The sequence below is a fragment of the Leptonotus elevatus genome, chromosome 6, assembly GCF_054856555.1.
Source record: "Leptonotus elevatus isolate MCC_2025b chromosome 6, RoL_Lele_1.0, whole genome shotgun sequence".
Classification (NCBI taxonomy): Eukaryota; Metazoa; Chordata; class Actinopteri; order Syngnathiformes; family Syngnathidae; genus Leptonotus; species Leptonotus elevatus.
The window spans coordinates 20,808,901-20,827,252 of NC_141244.1; the positions used below are offsets into that span (position 1 = coordinate 20,808,901).

Genomic DNA, 18,352 nt, shown 5'->3' on the forward strand with positions numbered 1-18,352 from the left:
GCTCATAAAAACATGTAATTCATGTAACAGACGGACATCATGTCATTCTGTGTAACATATCTAGTTCGTCTACCGGATGGGCATACCACCGCGTAACGCCACATAATGCAAATAGTTCCCGCAACGTGTAACATGGCGCATTGTCATGCATAAGACGCGTAACGTTATGTAACACACGTCGTGCGTATGGTACACGTAACCCGGGTAACACAAGTCATTATTGTAACGGATCAGGTACCGCTATGCAACGGACGGACATTCTCAATTGGGTTAAACAAAGTGTAAAATAAAAATAATAACTAACATAATGTCGTGCCATGCAACATGTGTAACGTCCCATTTCATTGTCGTACATAATGTGCATGTAATGCAAGTACACTAATGTAACCATGTAACACCTGTGATGTCATGTAACTGTTGCGGAACAGAGAGCAGACGGCCAGGCAGGGGTCATGTTAAAAAGGTTTTATTTCAACAAGTGTCGGAATCTCATTTGTTGTTCTCGTTGGTTGAAAGAGTAGAAAATAAAAACAGTAAAAGTACATCAAAGGATTAGAAATCACATCAAAGAAAACAAGACACGTCGTGTTTGAAGTCGATCCATCGATCTGATTTGATTGCAATATTTATAAACACTCACTGGATTAGTCAACAAACATCAAAACCTCTCAGTAGCTTTTTCTTTTTACCACGTTTTACACACGCTGGAATTCTGGAAATCTTTTTACAAAATACAACGATGCAGGCAGGGAATTGTGTGTGTGTGTGTGGGTGTGTGTGTGTGTGGGTGTGTGCGTGTACATGTGTGCAGTGAAAGTGGTAAGGGGCAGTCAAGTGACAGCAACAAGGTAGTGACGTGATGATGAAAGGGCAACAGGAAGGGGACGGGGCTGGACGGCAGTGTTGGAGGGCAGCTGCTCGATGGACCCGTTGGTGGGTGAGCAGCGAGGCGGGCGCGGGTGGGTCGGCGGTCAGCGGTCAGTGTGTTGGTGAAAAAGTGTATTTTTCACATCATGTTGTTCTGCAGAGAGTTGACCTCCGAGTCGTCGTCGCCCAGTAGCTTGTGGTTGTCGTGTTTGGGCGTCAACGCGTTGTGGATGTTCAGGGCGTCGTCTTCCTTGGGCGGGGCCTTTACCGGCTCCTCCAGCTTATTCTGGGAATTGGGATCATCCTGACCAATGAGGAGGAGAGGGCCGAAGAATGGGAGGTAGGAAGTGCAGTTAGCACAGAGACCATAGGTACAGCAACGTATCGATCATGCGTGTGTAACATTGCGTATGAATACCTATTATGCCATGTAACGTGTGTAACATCATATAAAGCTTGTAACATATTCCATGTAAGACCTGCTGCGCCATGTGACAAATTATTTCATACAACATAAAATGCCACGTGACGCACGCAAGTCATCTAACGTGTGTAACGTTAGGTAACGAAACATTATCATGACCTACGACTTGTAAGGTCGTCAAGACGTTACAATTGTTACATGAAGTTATACGCGTTACCAAATTGTAAGACTTATGCCATGTAACGTGTAAAAATCATGTGACGCATTTAAGTCATGTAACATTAGTCACATTAATGCCGTGTAACGTGTGTGTAACAGGTCATGCGAAACCTGTTATGCAACTTCGTGTGACACTTTTAGGTGTTACATGAGGTTACATAACCTATGTGCAACTTGCAACATCTTGTAACACTTGTAACGTTAGTCATGGCGTTACAAGCATTCCTTGATGTAACGTGTAATGTCACATACAGGTCATGTAACATGTGTAGCATCATGTAACGCCTTATTGAGTAAGGTTGTGCAATGCATGTTTAATGTCATGTTAGATGATGTAACACATGTAGTATCATGTAACATCACGTCCCACATGTAATGTATTATGTGTGTAACGCATCTACTGGAAAATTTTGCAACATCATGTAATGTGAGTAACTCAATTGAATACCAGTTTGGTAAGGTCAAATTTTACCGTCATGTCGCATGTAACGCCAGGTAAGTTGTGTATTGTCATGTAACACGTTTTTCGGGGGAAGGGGCGTTTCAGTTTTAAAGTACCAATATCAAGTTATCCTATTGGTGGAAAAAGTGAACTGCATGAATACAGCCCCACCCCACCCATCACCCTCCCTCAGCCCATTCAAACAGATCAGGAGGTACATGCACATCCACATGCAACTCCCCCCCCCCCCCCCCCCCAAACCAACCCTAATACTCACCACGTATAAGATATTGACTCATGCGGAAGCCCACCCTCAACACTGTTTGGCCGCTCAAGTAAACACTTATGTTGCCTCTGGGGGTGTTATGTGGGTACCACCGTCAGAATGGTTTTGAAGGGCAATTTTTTTTGTATTCACTTTCATGACCATTACACACATTATACACACGCTCACACGTCCTCTCACACGCACTGACGAAAAGTGTTCAATTGAGTGTGTGTGTCACGTGACAAAAAGTAGATTTACCGGCTAGATCGTAACTTCGGGCAGGACGTGCGGGTACGTGACTTCCATGGTTACGGGGTACGGGCCTTCTTTCCTCCCGTCAGCGTGAAACTGGAAAACGTTTTGGGGTTTTTGTTTTGGTTTGTTGGGTTTGGTGGCGGTGCATGTGGGTGGTAGTGGGGGGGGGGGGAAGCTGGGTTTGGCAGTAGGGTGGGAGGCACAGAATCACGAGGAGTTTCCAGCGTTTTTGGGGGGGAACAGAGATAAAAACAACGTTTTGATGGTGATGATGATGAAGGCACACGCACACTTTGGGCAGACCGACGACTCCCCTGCCCCCACCCCCATTGAAACATTATTTTTATGTTTGATTGGATGCTTATTATTTTATTGAACAATATTGGTGATCGGGATGATTATTTTGAGGCGCAAGAAAAACTGCGCATTTTCTACATAATTCCTTCCACTTCCTTTTTACTTTCTATTCACTTCCTGTCAAACCTGCTTACTTCCTTATTACTTCCAAATGATTTCCATCTTACGTCTGACTTCCTACTCAATTCCTTATTATGCTCCACTCACTTCTTCCCTTCTCCCTTTTCCCTTTCTCCTTTCATATTTGGTCATGATGGCATAGTGACAGTTGAGGCGATATATTGATTGATTTAGTTATTGGTCGATTGATTGGTCCGTTTAGGAAGGTGTGGTGGGGCAGGGCTAACTGACAGCGTGGCAGGACGAGGGGGGACGGGGCGGAGGGGTTTATGGTCTTACCTCGCAGTCGGACTCCTCTTTGGTCTTACACTCCCATGTGTATCTGCTCATGGTTTTCTGAGGGGAGGGGGGGTTCAAAGGTTACACTCCTCAAAGGTAGAAAGGCATCGTTGTCATGGCGACAGAGTGAGAGACAAAAGATGCGGCGCCTACAGTCAGAAGGACGAGGCAGAGAGGAAGTGGAGAAAGAGCGCTAATGCTACGCTAATTTAGTTAGTGTACTGTTAGCTGATGCTAATTAATGTAGTTGATTAGTTTTTTTATTTCAAAGAGATAAATGTCTCTCACATTTTATTGTTTGTGATCATATTTACAGTATATACAGCTCATGTTTTAGCTTTAGTGTAAATATTTGTTTGTTTACAAATCAAACAAACTCAGTGTTCTTGCCATGTTAGTCAGATGAATTAGCTATAGCTACTAGCTGGCCTCTGTGTTCATTTTTCAATAAAAAGGAAGTTAGCATAAGATTTTAAAATGGGATATTAAACACGCTTGTTAGGTATGGAAAAACATTAATTAAATTTTTTCGGGAGCACGTGCACTTTTTATTTGACAGTAGTGTGACTTTTTGGGGGAATGTTGTGAAGTAAAACCTTTGGGGGAGATGGAGATGCGATGAAGATTTGTATTTATTTTTTCTTTTGTTGTTTTTGTGTGCGAGTGTTATAAAAAATCTTCTTTGTTGCTTTTGCTTGGAAAGTTTGCAAGGAACAAAAAATAGTATTGTTCCACTTCCAAAATGAAGAAAAAAACATGCCAAATAGTTGCTAAATTAAGCTAAGCTGACCCTGGTGGCTGCCAAACGCACTCGCTGAATGTAAGGGGGGGAAACCCATTCCAATGAGAACATTAGGACATGCTAGCATAACATGTTTTTTCCTTGACAAAGCCTAAGATACAATTATGCTAAGCTAATGCTATACTGGCAGCTAACTGTGCTATTGTTGTTTTTATGTGATAAAATTATGAAAATTTTCTTTGTTGAGTTTGCCTTGAAAAGTTAGCAGAGAACAAAACTAGCGACGGGCTGTTAGAGGTGGTACCACTTCTACCAAAATGCAAACAATATAACACATCAAATATTTGTAGCGCAAAGCTAAGCTAAATAAGATAACCCATGCGTCTACCAATTGAGCTCGCTGAATGGCATGATTTTTTATTTCCAACGCCATACTGCGATCCCATCATGCTAGGCTAATGCTATGCTAACAGCTAACCATGCTACTGTTAGTGGAATCTCAGAGTGGTCTTGCATCTCAGATGTTTATCCTGATAGGCCCAAAACTTGATGATGCCAACCAGCCCCTCCCCTTGTCCCGCCTACTCTCAGGATAAACAAGACAGTTTGTTAGCGTAGCAGAGCTGCAGTGGCGGGCATGGCCACCAGGTGGCGCATGTCTGACCATGACTTACCGAGCAGAGAGGCAAGCAGAGAGCGCAGGTCGGAGAGAAAGATGGCTGCGGTGGCGAGGAGTGACGGATTGAGGGAAGGAGGCGGGGCTTGACTGTGTCCTCATTATTTGTGATGCTACGCTACGTTAACTATTTTAAAGGAGACACATTTTTTTTTTTTTTAGGGAATATTGGTGAACTGTAATCACTAACCCACCAAATTACAGTCAGATGGTGCTACTCTGTGATGACACTGCAGATCTGCTTACCTTTTGGCTTTAACATGACAGTGCTTTTGGGCCAAAGTGGCAGAATTATGTAAATTAGCCCCACTGTGATGTCACAATGTTGCAAAATTTAAAATGGCTTGCTCACAGACATATTTGTAAAAATTTACTAAAGATTGACTTGGTCCCCTTTAATGAAAGATATGAGTGAATGTGATGGATGTGCAGCGGCCTTGATTGATCGTTGCCTGGTTGTCAAGGCAACAGGCCGCAAGATGTACACAAGAGCCTCATTGTGATTGGATGACGTCCTTTTAAAGCAAGACCTTGGAATTGATCAACCTGAGAGATCTACAGCATCTTACAGCTGTGTTGCGTTATTTTGAGGGGATAGTAAATTTTCACTGTTATAAAAGATGCACACAGACTAGTTTAGATTGTAGCAAAGTGTTATTTTTTGAAGTGATGTAATAAAATATTTACAGAAATTTGCGGGGTGTACGCACTTTTGCAAGAAACCCTACATGCCCAGCTTTATTTATTCAACAGTCAGCCGCCATCCTCCTGGGCAAACTTGCTCCTGAAGCCCCCCGCCATCCATCCCCCGCTCCCGCCACCCCCCTGGCCTCAGACTGAGTCTCTCTACTTGGGGGTACTCATGCCCATGCGTCGGGGGGGAGGGAGTAGGAAAAGGGGAGGAGTCAAATGCAGAAAAAGGGAAGAAGAGAGCGGCGGGAGCACGTTACCTGACAGATAATGTTATCATAGTAAGCCAATGCACGGGCATGGGGGGCGTTAGGAGGGGTGTCGCACAGTTTCCTTACGTTTGGGTGGGAGCCCTCAGCGATGGTGGACAGCGAGAAATTATCATTGTGAGCCTCCGACGTGGGCCGGTACTTACTGCAGGGCGACACACACCAACCAGGAAGGAGAAGAGGAAGAAGAGGAAGGAAAGAGAGCAAGAAAGAAGAAGCAAACTTTTCATCTGTGATGCAAACATCAACATTCAAAGAACCACTAGTGCGGCCGTTTTCAGACCTTTAACACCGAATGCACTACAAGTGCCGCCATCAAATATTATTGCAAGTCACTGTAACTTTACACAAAGTTTGAACATTAACACTAAAAAGTAACACTAGCTAAGTTAACACTAATAAAACTTTCTATACAACTGAACGGTGCTTGGGCACTATAGTGAGCCCAAGTAGCGCGTGTGGTAGCTACTAGTACCACACTTTAACAATCACTGCACTAGCACGCAGCTAGCCCAAGCCTTCGTGGGGCCCAATACAAAATTTTGGACCTTTGAAGGACCCCATTTCTGATTCTGTCTAAACAACTCATCTTCCACCATTGAAATGAAAGGAAATTAATTAATCTGTTCCAGACTCCCCCACCCCCCCAAAAAAGAAAATAATGTGTTTTTGAATGAGTAAAATAATGCTATGTAGCTCAGTTACAGCATATAAAAACACACAGTAATGATGTAAATTAAATTTTAATTAAAAAGTTTGTGCATCATGAATTAATGCTTCAATTCAATTCATTGTGCTGTTCCTTGTTCCAATCTTGGCCACCAGGGGGCAGTAAAACACAGCCATACATGTTGCTCAACCTTTTGTGTTCAAAATAAAGCCTTATTATAATACTGTGACCACTATTGCTATCACTTAGCCCTTGAATGGCACTTTCTATTACGTGTTAGCATTAAGCTAGCAAGGGCATTCATAAGGCAAAGTTGTTTGGTTGTTTGAAATACAAAAGATGTCATTGTGTTTGTTTTATGCTGAGTTTGACAGTAAACTTCAAGTTGGGAGTCTTAATTTCCTCCTTCTTCCTGTTCACTTCCTCCCCAAATCTCCTACTTCCTTACGCCTTACTACTTTCTCACCTCCATCTTACCTCCCCCTCCCTTCCTCTTCTACTTCTTCCCCAATGTTCTCCATCTTCCTTTTCCGACTCTCGATGAGGTTGTCGCGTCTCCATCCGCCCCACCCCCCCCCTCCCCCCTGCATCGCCCCCTCCCTCGCTTAAGTTGCACAGCTGCATGTAGGTCAGCCCCACCTCCCCCCAACCCCCCTACCTTTCCGACTGCCCTACTTTCAGCTGGATGCGGCGAAGCCATGACATCATCTTTTTTTCTTTGTCAAAATGTCTCCCGACTCGCGGCGTCTCCTCGCCATCGTGGCCTTCATCATCATCATCATCATCATGTTACCCCCACCTGCTCACCAATCTCCCAGTGGTCTAAAAATATCCCTCCTAGCGTGGGAGTTGGCGTCGGAGCCCGAGCGCTTCGCCGCTTCACATTTGCATGTTCGATTCCAGCGACCTGCTGCCAAGTCGCCATGGAGACGGCTGCTAAAACACTCGGCCCAGCATCCGCCCCCGCCTGCATTGAATCCCCCACCCCCCACCCCCCACCCCCCGCTCCAGTCGCCTCAATCTCACTGTCACCTCACTGCATTTTACATTCAGTCCACCTCCTCCCACATCCATCCTCCTCCTCCTCACCTCGCCATCTTCCTCTCACATCTCGCCAACGGGAATTAGAAGAAGTAGGAGGAGGAGGAGGAGGAGACGCCATTTTAGCACCTGGACGTCTTCCGACATTTACAGTACACAGAGTTTGCATCAAGATGGATACCTTGTCGGCAACCGCCATGTTGTTCTTCGGTGAAGCGTGACCCCACTCCTATTGATCAATTCTACAAATACGTTGTAACTGTACTTAATATGTTATATGAGGCCTCACTCGTCTAAACATGACATTCTGATTAATATTTCATTTGTGGAATATGAGTTATGCAACAAAATCCAACCATTTTTATCCATCTCAGGGGGCGGCCATTTTGCCATTTGCTGTCGACCACTGATCTGAATATATGACTGGATAACCGATAGCCCATGCACGCCCGTGCAAGCCGTTGAAGCGACAGGGCGGCCATCTTGCTCCTCCCATCTCACGAGCAGACTACTGTATAAATGATACGGTATACGTACAGATTAGACATATACAGCTCGTAGGCAGTTAGTATAGGGCCGGGGGGCAGGGGTGGGGTGTTTCTGGCGGGGCGGTCCCTATTTTTTAACATGTAAAAAAAAAAAAAGAACAAATCGATGCTATGTGCCCCAATATTCGATTTGGCAGGGGCATCTTTTGTTGAATTAGTTATAATTCTTTAATAAGAAATATACGAAAGTTTCCTCCTGTAAACATCATTAAACATATAATTTATACATGTATTTAAGGCGAGTTGTAAAATGTCTGAAGTCCTCTTGTTTATGTATAACAAATTTAAGACATCATAAATCATGCTGTTTCTACTAAGTACTGTCTCAAATGTTCGATTCTGTAAATGTATAGGATCGTATGTCGAGAAACGTTTCTTGGGAGGAGCAATATGGCGACCTTGCAGCTTCAAAAGTCTTGGCCTAGCGGCTATCCAGTCATTCAGATCAATGTTCAGGACTCAGGCAACGACCAATCACAGCTCACTTGAACTGCGATTGGTTGTTACTTGAGACCTGAGCAACTTTGACGTCATCTTCAGTTAACAGCAATTAGCAAAATGGCCGCTAAAAATGCTAAATAACCAATCACAGTTCAGGTGAGCTGCGATTGGTCGTTGCCTGAGTCCTGAGAAACTTTCACGTCATCTTCAATCGACAGCCAGTGGCAAAATGGCCGCCTTCTAATATGGATTAAAAACTGCTGTATTTTGCTGCTTAACTCATATTCCACAAATGCAATATTAACCAAAATACTGTATTTAGAACATATTATTGTCAAGATTTTTAGGGGGGGGGCTGACTTCTACTTTAAGTAGATTTTTCAGGTACCTGTACTTCAGTGTTGATTTTTCTGATGACATTTTTACTTTTAATCCCCACATTCTAATCTGCATACAACTAAGGTGCATTTTTTCAGTTGTTATCATGAGCTAATTTAGCATTTTTTGGTAATTAACTCACAGTATTAGCAAAACTATGGGAACACATTTAAAAAAAAAATCAAGCTAGCGCTCAAACATCAACATGCAGAGAAGTATTTTTTTTTCATCTTCATTGTACTAAATTAGCAAAATGGATATTGCCCCAGTCGGGCTCTGAGGCCCGCAGAGCCAGGTCAATTGGTGGAGCCCAAGTAAACATGGCGAAGCAGCATTTAGCTGTTATGCCGCACATAATTGGAATAAGCTGCCAACAGAAGTAAAGTCAACCCAAAGGGTGAATGTTTTTAAGTGCAGGTCAAATGCTTATGGTTTATGCTTATACTTTGAAAGCATTTTAAAATCTTTTTTTTTGCACTGTATGGTCTTTTAGTAATTTTAGTAAGCTAAAACTTTGTTTTTAAATATTTTTGATTTATATAGCCTACAGTAGTAGTAGTAGTAGTAGAATCAGTACTTCTACTTTTACTAGAATCTTCGCAATTTACTAAATATTTAAATTTTTGTATTTTTGTGATCTTTCTGTAATGCTTTAATATGCCACAAGATGTTGCTACAACTCTGGCTAATAGCAAAGTAGTCTTTGGCGCTTTCACAACACACATGCCAGCATCATATTGAGTAGCAATGAATCATCTGTCAGCTATTTATTTTTAACGGTAAATTGTACGATGAGGTAACTTTACATCATCCACATGTGGAGGTCTGCTTGCAGTTCCTTAACAACGTAAATTGTGAGCTTTAACCTCTTGCATGAACTCCAGCAGATCAGTTTCTGCTTCCGTCATGTTCTGGCCTGCGCCTCTTGCATGCTAATCTTAAAGGGAATGAGAGCAGCTGGCGGCAAATCAAGTTGGCTGTGTTTACATATGCAGCAGTGCAAAAATACCAGAACCCAGTCGAACTCGCCCCTGCACCGATTTAAACAGCGCTAGAATTGCACTGGGCACAAAAATAGAGCCCTTCGTGTTAGCCATTGGGAAGCACTTATAAAATCGTCAATCTTTCTCCTGCGAAAGGAAATAGCTCACTGTAGTTTCAGTGGCTCAAATATTTTAGGGGTGAATTTTACTCACAAATTCGAGATTTGTGTTGACTGCATGTGACGCTGACATGCCTCACCTGCGTCTGCGCAGCTTCTTATTCTCCGTCTTGAGTACGTGGAGCTTCTTGGCGAAGCACACCACCATCATGAAGAGCAACAGGACCACCACGGCCGACGCACCGACCGCCAGACACATGACCTGGAACTCCGTCACCACCGCCTCGCAGCGGGCGCCCTTGTGCCAGATGTAGTCCTGAACGTTGCACCTGGAGGGCGGAGGGATGGTGATGGTTAACAGGAGGACACTCTACTGGACCTCCAATGCGTTACCGTGACGACGTATTTGGCGTGTTACGCTGACAGTGAGTTGCCATGACAAAATCTTGTGTGTTACGCTGACGTTGAATATGATGTGGTTACGCTTTTAAAAAAATGATGGCACTGTAACGCAATCAGTGTAACACACTTATGTTGTCACGGTAACATGCTAAGTGTGTTACATTGGCATTGGGTGTGTTACCATGACAACATGTGACGTGTGCTACATTGTTATTGTGCTACATTGATGTTTGTTTGGATTTTTTTAGATTTAGAACAGATATAAAATTTGTGATTAATCGTGAGTTAACTCGTAGTCATGCAATTAATTACGATAACCAGTAGAGGGTGCTAGAGCTGCACAAATGGAAATCAACTTGAAATTTTTACCAGACGTGCTGCTTTTAATATCGTGACATGACGACGACCATATAGTGGCCATTTTAATATCGCGATATTGACGTTATCGTTACATCCCTAACTGTTACCATGACGTGAATTGCATTACGCTGACATCACGCCACGGTACATCGACGGTAAGTGTTACCACGACGACCAGTCGTGTACATCACATGGTCATTGAGTGCGTCGCCATGACGACGCATTTAAGTGAATGTGTGGTCATGTGTGTCAATGACAGCATGAATACAGAGTAGCTGACAAAGAAGGTTTATGTAAGAGTGGTTGCAAGTAGAGAGTGAGGAGAATGGGGGGGAGGTGGGGGATGTGCTGGTCGTCATGGCAACTCTGCCTGAGCAGCAGAATCTTTCTCATTCCATCACATGCAGAAAAAAAATACATTTGACATGTTTCTTCCACTTCATCTCCGCCCCTCGGGCCATCTCGCTGCTGCCCCCCCCCCTCCCCCATCTGTCTTCCCCCCTGTCACCGCCACCCCACCCCACCTACATCAGCCTTCACCCCAACTGCCCCGCCCCACCCTGTGACCACCATTGCATCAATTCAGACTGTAATAAATATATTTATAGATATGCTTTCCAAATGAGAGTGAGTGTGAACTTCAAATGAAGAAATAGCTTTTTACTGTGTGTGTGTGTGTGTGTGTGTGTGTGTGTGTGTGTGTGTGTGTGTGTGTGTGTGTGTGTGTGTGTGTGTGTGTGCGTGTGTGCGTGTGTGCGTGTGTGTGTGTCCAATGGAACGTGTCAGACAGCTTTGGCAAAAACAAAGTGTTAGTGCGTGCGTGCGTGTCTTTTGTCGTAACCTCACTGGCAGTCGTAACTCTCCTGTGCCTTTGACCTATGAACTCATTGACTGGAAGTGAACCCTGATACGCACACACACGCACACACACTCTCTCACTCTCTCACACTCAAACACACACGGCGGCAGTGTGTGTGCGTGCGTGCGTGTGTCCGTGCAGATGGTTTTATTATTGCGACTGTGTTTCCATGAAATGTAAAATGGATACACGCTGCATGCAAACTTAATTATATCAAGCTGCCGGTCACACACACACACACACACACACACGAGCGCGCTGGCAATGCTGTAAAGTTGTGACTCATTGAATTTGTGCTCCACCTCTGCGTGTTTCTCATCTGTTGATGCTTTCTTCTTCTCGTCTCTAAAGCAAAATGTTTCGCTTTGAGATCTCGCGTGTGTGTGAATGATTGAATCAAGTGTCGATGGCACAGACACAAACATACTGCATGACATGTATCTAACATGCGTGATGGCACGCATGTCACGTGTAGGAATGTCAGATGTATGGCGTCCCGTGTGCATATGTAACATGTCTCGTATTTAATACATGTGACAATTGTGACAGAGACAATCAAGTGTATGTTACATGTTATGTGTTACTGTATGTTAAATGTAAAAAGCCCCATGTCAAATGTATTATGTATGTCACATGTATGTCAAATGTATGTGATGTGCATCCCACGTACGTTAGGTATTTGATGTCACATGGAGGTTGCACGTTGGAGGCTACATCATGTATGGCGTCACATTCAGTGAACATGGGAACATTGAATGTTCTAACGTAGCCATATTCATTGTCAAACGAAAAGTCTGCTAGCTTAATGCTAACAGCGCCGCGGGCTAGCTGAATTGACCATAAATGTCACATGACTGCTAGTTTAAGGAAGCAGTAACAGATTGAGAATTCACAGGCATGTTTTCTCTCTGCTCTGTGGGAACGGCTACACTGGCAAACAACTTTCTTTTTTTCCTGAGTGTCAAAGATAATTGAATGGTTTCTGAGTAATTTTGTGCTGCTGAGTCCAAAAATGACATCAGTGTCTTTGAATTGGCTCTAGCTTTTGAGCTACCGACATTTTTGACAATTAATTGATTGATAATGTGATTTGACAGTTTATGGCATCTAATTTGAGTGTAAAAAAAGTAGTCTTTATACTTTAGCATTAGTCCACAGTAGGGATATTCGATACCACTATTTTTCAGACCGATACCAGTAAAAGTACTCAACTTGTGAAAAGTCAACGATACCGTGGTGTGACCAAATACAGATACCACTAGTACATAAAATCCCCCCCAATAATCAATGACAGACATATATATCACAATCTTATTAAAATTGCATGAAATTAATGTCAGTTTTCCATTCTTCTAATGTTGGTATCGGCCACCGTTGCAAGTATCGATATTTTAAAATAAGGCTGGTATTGACACAGATAGTGATACGTGGTATTGGTGCTCAACCATCCCGAGTTCACAGCTAATATTGCCTCATTTTCGGAATTTTTGCTTGATTTTCACATGAAACATGTTCTATGTATGCTCTGCGATAACGATTGCCGTCTTTTCACGATACCACATCAAAAATGAAAGAATACTGCTTGAAAAGACAGATGAGGCCATCAAAGTTTAGCATAACGACAATAACAATGCGTATTATTAGCACATTGTTGTAAAAGCAAAAATATGGAATATCTCTCCAAAAAACAATGTTGTTTTCATATCCAGTGACCTCAAAATACCCTAAAACTATTGAAAATTTTGTTACTATTACTGGGGACTCTTCTTCTTACATTTAAATATGCTGTATCTCTTCCAGTAGATCTCAGTGCTGCCTGGCAAGTTGTGGTGAGAATTGGTACTACACTGAAGGCGAGTAACCCAATATGGACCCGTATAATGTCAAACCTTATTTGGAAAATGATCGCTTAAAATCTGGGTCGCAAATGATGAACCCTACATTATACATATGTTCTACATACATGTTACATGTATGATAGGCACATGTGTTACCTGCAGAATGTTCCGGCGTCCTCCAGCAAGTAACACTGTCCTCCATTGTAGCAGAAGTTGGGGTCAAAGTCGCATGGGGAGCGACAAGTGGAGTTGACCATCTGGTAGCCCGGGCGACATCCGCCCATCCCGTCCGAGCCGTCCACTGGGACGGCGCGCCGGGGGCCGTTTGGCAGAAAGGAGGCGGGACCCCCCGACTTGGGGCGAGCCGGAGAGCCGCCGCCGTTGTCGGTGGTGGCGTCGGGGTACTCGTCGGCGGTGGGCGACACCCCGTCCTCGTACGGGGTCAGGTAGTCGTAGCTGTCCGGCATGGCCCAGGACGTTGGGTCGCCGCCCTGGAGCTCGTGGGCCAGCGACGAGGTGGGACGAGGAGCCAAGTCCAGGTTACGTCCACGGGAGGCTGGATCGAAAAAGTCCACGTGGAGGACGTCGGGTTGGGCGGCGTTGGTAGCTGGAGGCGGCGGGGCGGCGGTGGACGGTCGGTCCAGGTCAAACATTGCCGTGTCTTTGGCGTTGATCCACGGTGGCTCCTCCTCCTCCACGACATCAGCTGGTAGACGGTTGCCGGGCAACAGCAGCTCCGTCTCCGCCGAATCAGGGCTGATTTGGGATGGCGAGGGAGTGGCGCCCGCTTCTGGCACTGCCGTTTCACCAAACATCCCGCTGCTCAGCTCCTCCTCCTCGCCGCCGCCCCGGGCCACGCGGCCTGCCCTGGGCGTCACAGTGTTGACGGAACCGCTGGATCCGGTTCCCATGGTGACAGCACGGCTGACATCAGTGGGACCCTCCTGCTCGCTAAGCGGGGCGGTCCCGTTGAGGGCGGCGGCCAGCTCGGTGGTGTTGGTCGCCGTGACGACTCCTGTAAACACACACAAATAGGAAGTGAACTCTCACACTGACACACACACACTCGGCTGACATCACATGACACGTGAGGCATTACGGGATGGATTAAAGGAGTAGTTGACTAATGCACTCCCAACACTCGACAGTCCAGATTAAAGATTAGCAAGGACACCATCATCAGCTTCAACACACACACACACACACACACACACACACACACACACACACACACACACACACACACACAGACATGGACAGACACAAGACACGCACACACACAGTTCTGAAAAGTTTTGTTTTGGTGGACACCAAAACGTCGTCAACACAAAGCGGACTCAACAAAATGTTCGGTTTTATTGAGTTTTCGATGGCAGGCGCGCAGAAGCGTGCGAGCATGATGGCGCGGCGTTCCACCATCCAGCTGGATCAGCAGCATCTGTTGCCATGGAAACACATCCCATGCCATCACGCACACACTCACACAGAGCAGAACATCTGCTTTGTGGTACCAGACAAGCATTCGGATCTCTTTGTTGTCGTTTTCCAGTTCGTCATTGAGGTCATTCACGGGTTAAATCCTCGCAGACGTCCCACAATCTACTGCTGCACATGCACACGCACACACTCACACGGGGAACTGCAGAGTAACGTGTAATACATGTGAACATTTGAGATGTCAATCCTGTATTGTAGTTTATCACTAATGTATCGTAATCGATGTTTGATGCATTTACGCTATTGTTTTATTTATTTATTTATTTTACTCTACTGGTGTGACAGCATATCTGAAAAATCGACTAAGTGACCACTCACAACTTGAAAAACCTGTAAGTTGGAACACTTGTAAGTCAAGATATCACTTTATCGATTTGTATTCTGAATCATTGTGGTTTCCATGTTTAGTTTTGTCACGCAAAATGGATGCATTCTGCACACTGCTCCAGCACAACCCCACATGCGCACAAAAAGAGATGCAGTTTCCCTGGCAACGGCCCGCTTCCTGCGGCGGGATGCAGATACGACTGCTTTGAGTTCATCGGGTTCCTTTGCAGCGCGTCGAGAAGAATGGGGCGAGTGGAGACAGGTGTGTGGGAAGAACACACACACGCAGAGACCTGAACGACACACTCCAGCCGTGAGTCATGTCTGTTAGCATATGGCTAATGTAGGTTTTAAATAGCTTGGCATGAGCTTAGCATTCTAATCAAACGCATTCACATACACACACAGAAACGCACACAATTACACGATTGAGTTATAAGTGAAACGGTCAAGAAAGAGAGTTATTTGTTGAGTCAATACAGTACTTTATCATCAGCATGAGTCAGTCACACAAGAGGTCAGTGCAAAATCACTTCATGAGTTGCATACTAAATCCTTGATTGAGTCACATTTGCATACTGAGTCAACTCCAGAATCACATACTTAGTAAGTCAGTTACGGAGTCAAACACTAAATTACTACTGAGTCAGTTCAAGTGTCACATATTTAATCAAGTTCAACCTCCAGGGTCACTTTCAGAGTCACTTCCTGAATCCCATACTCAATTACGGTCTAAGTCACTATTACATCCCTTATTGGGTCACTTGAGTAACATATTGACTTACATACCCAGTCATACATACGGAGTTACTCAAAGAGTCACATACTTTATCAGTACATAGTGTGGTACTAAATCATGCATTGAGTCACATACACATACTGAGTCACTTACTAAATCACTTATTGAGTCAATACAGAGTCACTTCCAGAGAAACATACTTAGTCAATTACTGAGTCACGTATAAAAATGCTTACCACATCACATACTCAGTCACTTCCTGAGTCATATACTATATCCCTTGTTGGGTCACTTGAGTTACATATTGAATCACATACCAAGTTGCTTATAAAGTCACGTACTAAATCCTTCACCACTATACTAAATCATTCATTGAGTCACATTAGCATACTGAGTCACCTCCAGAGTCACATACTAAATCACTATTGAGTCAATACCGAGTTACTTCCAAAGTTACCTACTAAGTCAATTACTGAGTCAGATTTAAAAAAAAGCTTACCTCTGCACGTACTGAGTCACTTCCAGAATCACATACTCAATCTCACATACGCCACATACTAACTTACTAGATCACTTACTGAGTCACATTCTAAGCTACCTTATGAGTCAAATATTAAGTCACTTACCTGAGTCATTTATTGAGTCACATGGTAAATCACTTACTAAGTCACATCCAGAGTTACGTACTTAGTCACTGGATTAGTCACATTAAGACACTTCCTGATTCACATAATGGATCACATAGTCATTGGAAAAAAAATGCTTACTCAATAATTTACTGAGTCACATAAATCAGTGAGAGCAGATGAATAAAGAGTTGAAATAGAATAAGTTATAACTACTCTAGTCTACTTATTTAATAAATAACAGTTAATAAGCTCAGCATGCTGAGGCTGTCGGCGTCTCGTGCACGCGCGTGTGGTTATTTGACGTGCGCGCAGCCCGGTTGGCAGACAAAGAGCCCGTCGGCGTGCTTTTGTGTGTATCAGAATGTCCGTGCGCGCGTGCGTGCGCGCTCCCCTCATGCATTATTCATGCTCACGCTAATCTGCGCCTCGCCTCTTTGTGCCGGGCGCGTGCACGCCGACACCCATCTGCGCCCCTCGCCGCTTCGCGCGCGCGGGCCACGCTGACCTGATTTCAAGTGTACTAATAAGTGCACATCTGTCTCGTCACGTGACCTCGTTTGTCCCGTGCGCGTGCGACACGAACGGCCGATGCAAACACTCGTCCGCGCGCGTCCACGTTGACAAGCAGCTGACGCACGCACGGTCCGCAGCTGCGTGCACGTGAGTCTTACCGTGCACGGAGATGAAGTGCAACAGCAACAGCAGCGGCGGGAGTGCGCGCGCCATCCGCGTGCGTCGGCGGCGGCCTCCTGTGCATGAGCTGGTCTCCATGCTTGGCGTGCACGCGCAGTCCACAGCACAGGAACGTGCGCGTGAAGAAGAAGAAGAAGAAAAAGAAGAGGAGGAGGAGGAAGAGGAGTCTTCTTCACTCAGCAGCATCGTCCCTCGGTTCGGTTCGGTTCGGCTCGGCTCACGGCTCCATCGCCTCCAGCCCCGCGCGGTGATGCGTTCGACTCGGTCCGATCCGGCTGGGCTCGCTCGCAGTGGCGGGAATGAAAGAAGACAAGCAGAGAGAGAAGAGAAGTGAGAGAGAGCGAGAGAGGCAGGGGCGGAGAGGGAGGGGGGCGAGTGAGGGGATGGCGGGGGTGTTGGTCCCCGCTCTCCCCGCTCTCCTTTTATCCTCTTCAATCTCCCTCCTCCCCTTCTCAAAACTTCCCAAACATGAGTGACGGCTTCACCACTTCCATCCTTTATGACAGTTTTGCTCCAATATGCGGCAGATTTTTCTTTCTTCTGTTTTTTTTTCTTAATTGTGATGTAGAACTACAACATAAAGCACCAATACAAAACAAAATAAGAACTATTTTGGTTTGTATTGGTGGTTTATGTTCATGTCACAACATGGAGGTACCTTGATTTGCGAGTGACCCATCTTACAAGATTAAGATTCGTTTGTCTTGAGTTGCAGGCAAAACATTTAGTTAGGAGTACAAATAGTGGAAAACAAACTTCACCACAAGCAGCAGATAGTGAAAACTTATTTTAAAAAGTACATCGTTGCCATTTCCAGTTGAAATGTAAATATAAGACAAATACAAGTGTGTAGTTCATCAAACATAACTTGTTAAAGTCTGTTAGCTTAATGCTAACAATACATAACACCATAGACATGCTATCAAAAATAGCATCGATTTTACAGTAGCGGTAACTCTATAAGCAACAGGTATTCGAACACAAAGGATACAGCAACACATTCTTTATCCTCCGCGAAAAATCAATACTGAGCTACTTAGTTGTGAAACTCTTTAAATATTATGCGAGTCTGTATTGTCCCCTAGTGGTGGCCATGGCGCACACAGCAGGAGCATTATATGAAAAAACAGAAATCATGATTCACAAACTGTTGAATTCTTTCAATGATAATTATGTAATTACTGTACTTTTTATTTTTATTTTTATAAAGCGCAATTATA

General features: G+C 44.5%; 1 protein-coding gene across 7 annotated transcripts; it reads right to left on the bottom strand.

The window, feature by feature from the left end:
* Positions 1–450: 450 nt before the first annotated feature.
* On the bottom strand, positions 451–17,520 carry LOC147172668 (chondroitin sulfate proteoglycan 5-like). 7 transcript variants are annotated; one of them, XM_086078239.1, is made up of 7 exons: positions 17,111–17,519; positions 13,404–14,262; positions 9,929–10,117; positions 5,678–5,753; positions 3,232–3,288; positions 2,479–2,568; positions 1,022–1,171 (listed from the first exon to the last, which is right to left on the bottom strand). In XM_086078239.1, exons 1-6 carry the CDS (start codon positions 17,316–17,318, stop codon positions 2,482–2,484), a joined length of 1,476 nt encoding a protein of 491 aa, XP_085934365.1. In that variant the 5' UTR covers positions 17,319–17,519; the 3' UTR covers positions 1,022–1,171; positions 2,479–2,481. The 7 variants fall into 7 exon arrangements, with proteins under 7 accessions (XP_085934369.1, XP_085934363.1, XP_085934361.1 ...); XM_086078243.1 differs by lacking the exon at positions 2,479–2,568 and having other exon boundaries at positions 451–1,171; positions 5,600–5,753; positions 17,111–17,520; XM_086078237.1 differs by lacking the exon at positions 2,479–2,568 and having other exon boundaries at positions 451–1,171.
* Positions 17,521–18,352: the final 832 nt, after the last annotated feature.

Excerpts from the sequence above, each read along its gene's own strand:
- LOC147172668 (XM_086078243.1), bottom strand. The coding sequence starts at position 17,318 with ATGCTGCTGAGTGAAGAAGACTCCTCTTCCTCCTCCTCCTCTTCTTTT. Across the intron at positions 5,754-9,928 it reads AAGAAGCTGCGCAGACGCAG|TAAGTACCGGCCCACGTCGG; the intron begins GTGAGGCATGTC and ends GTCGCCCTGCAG. Across the intron at positions 3,289-5,599 it reads ATGATAACATTATCTGTCAG|AAAACCATGAGCAGATACAC; the intron begins GTAACGTGCTCC and ends CCCTCCCCTCAG.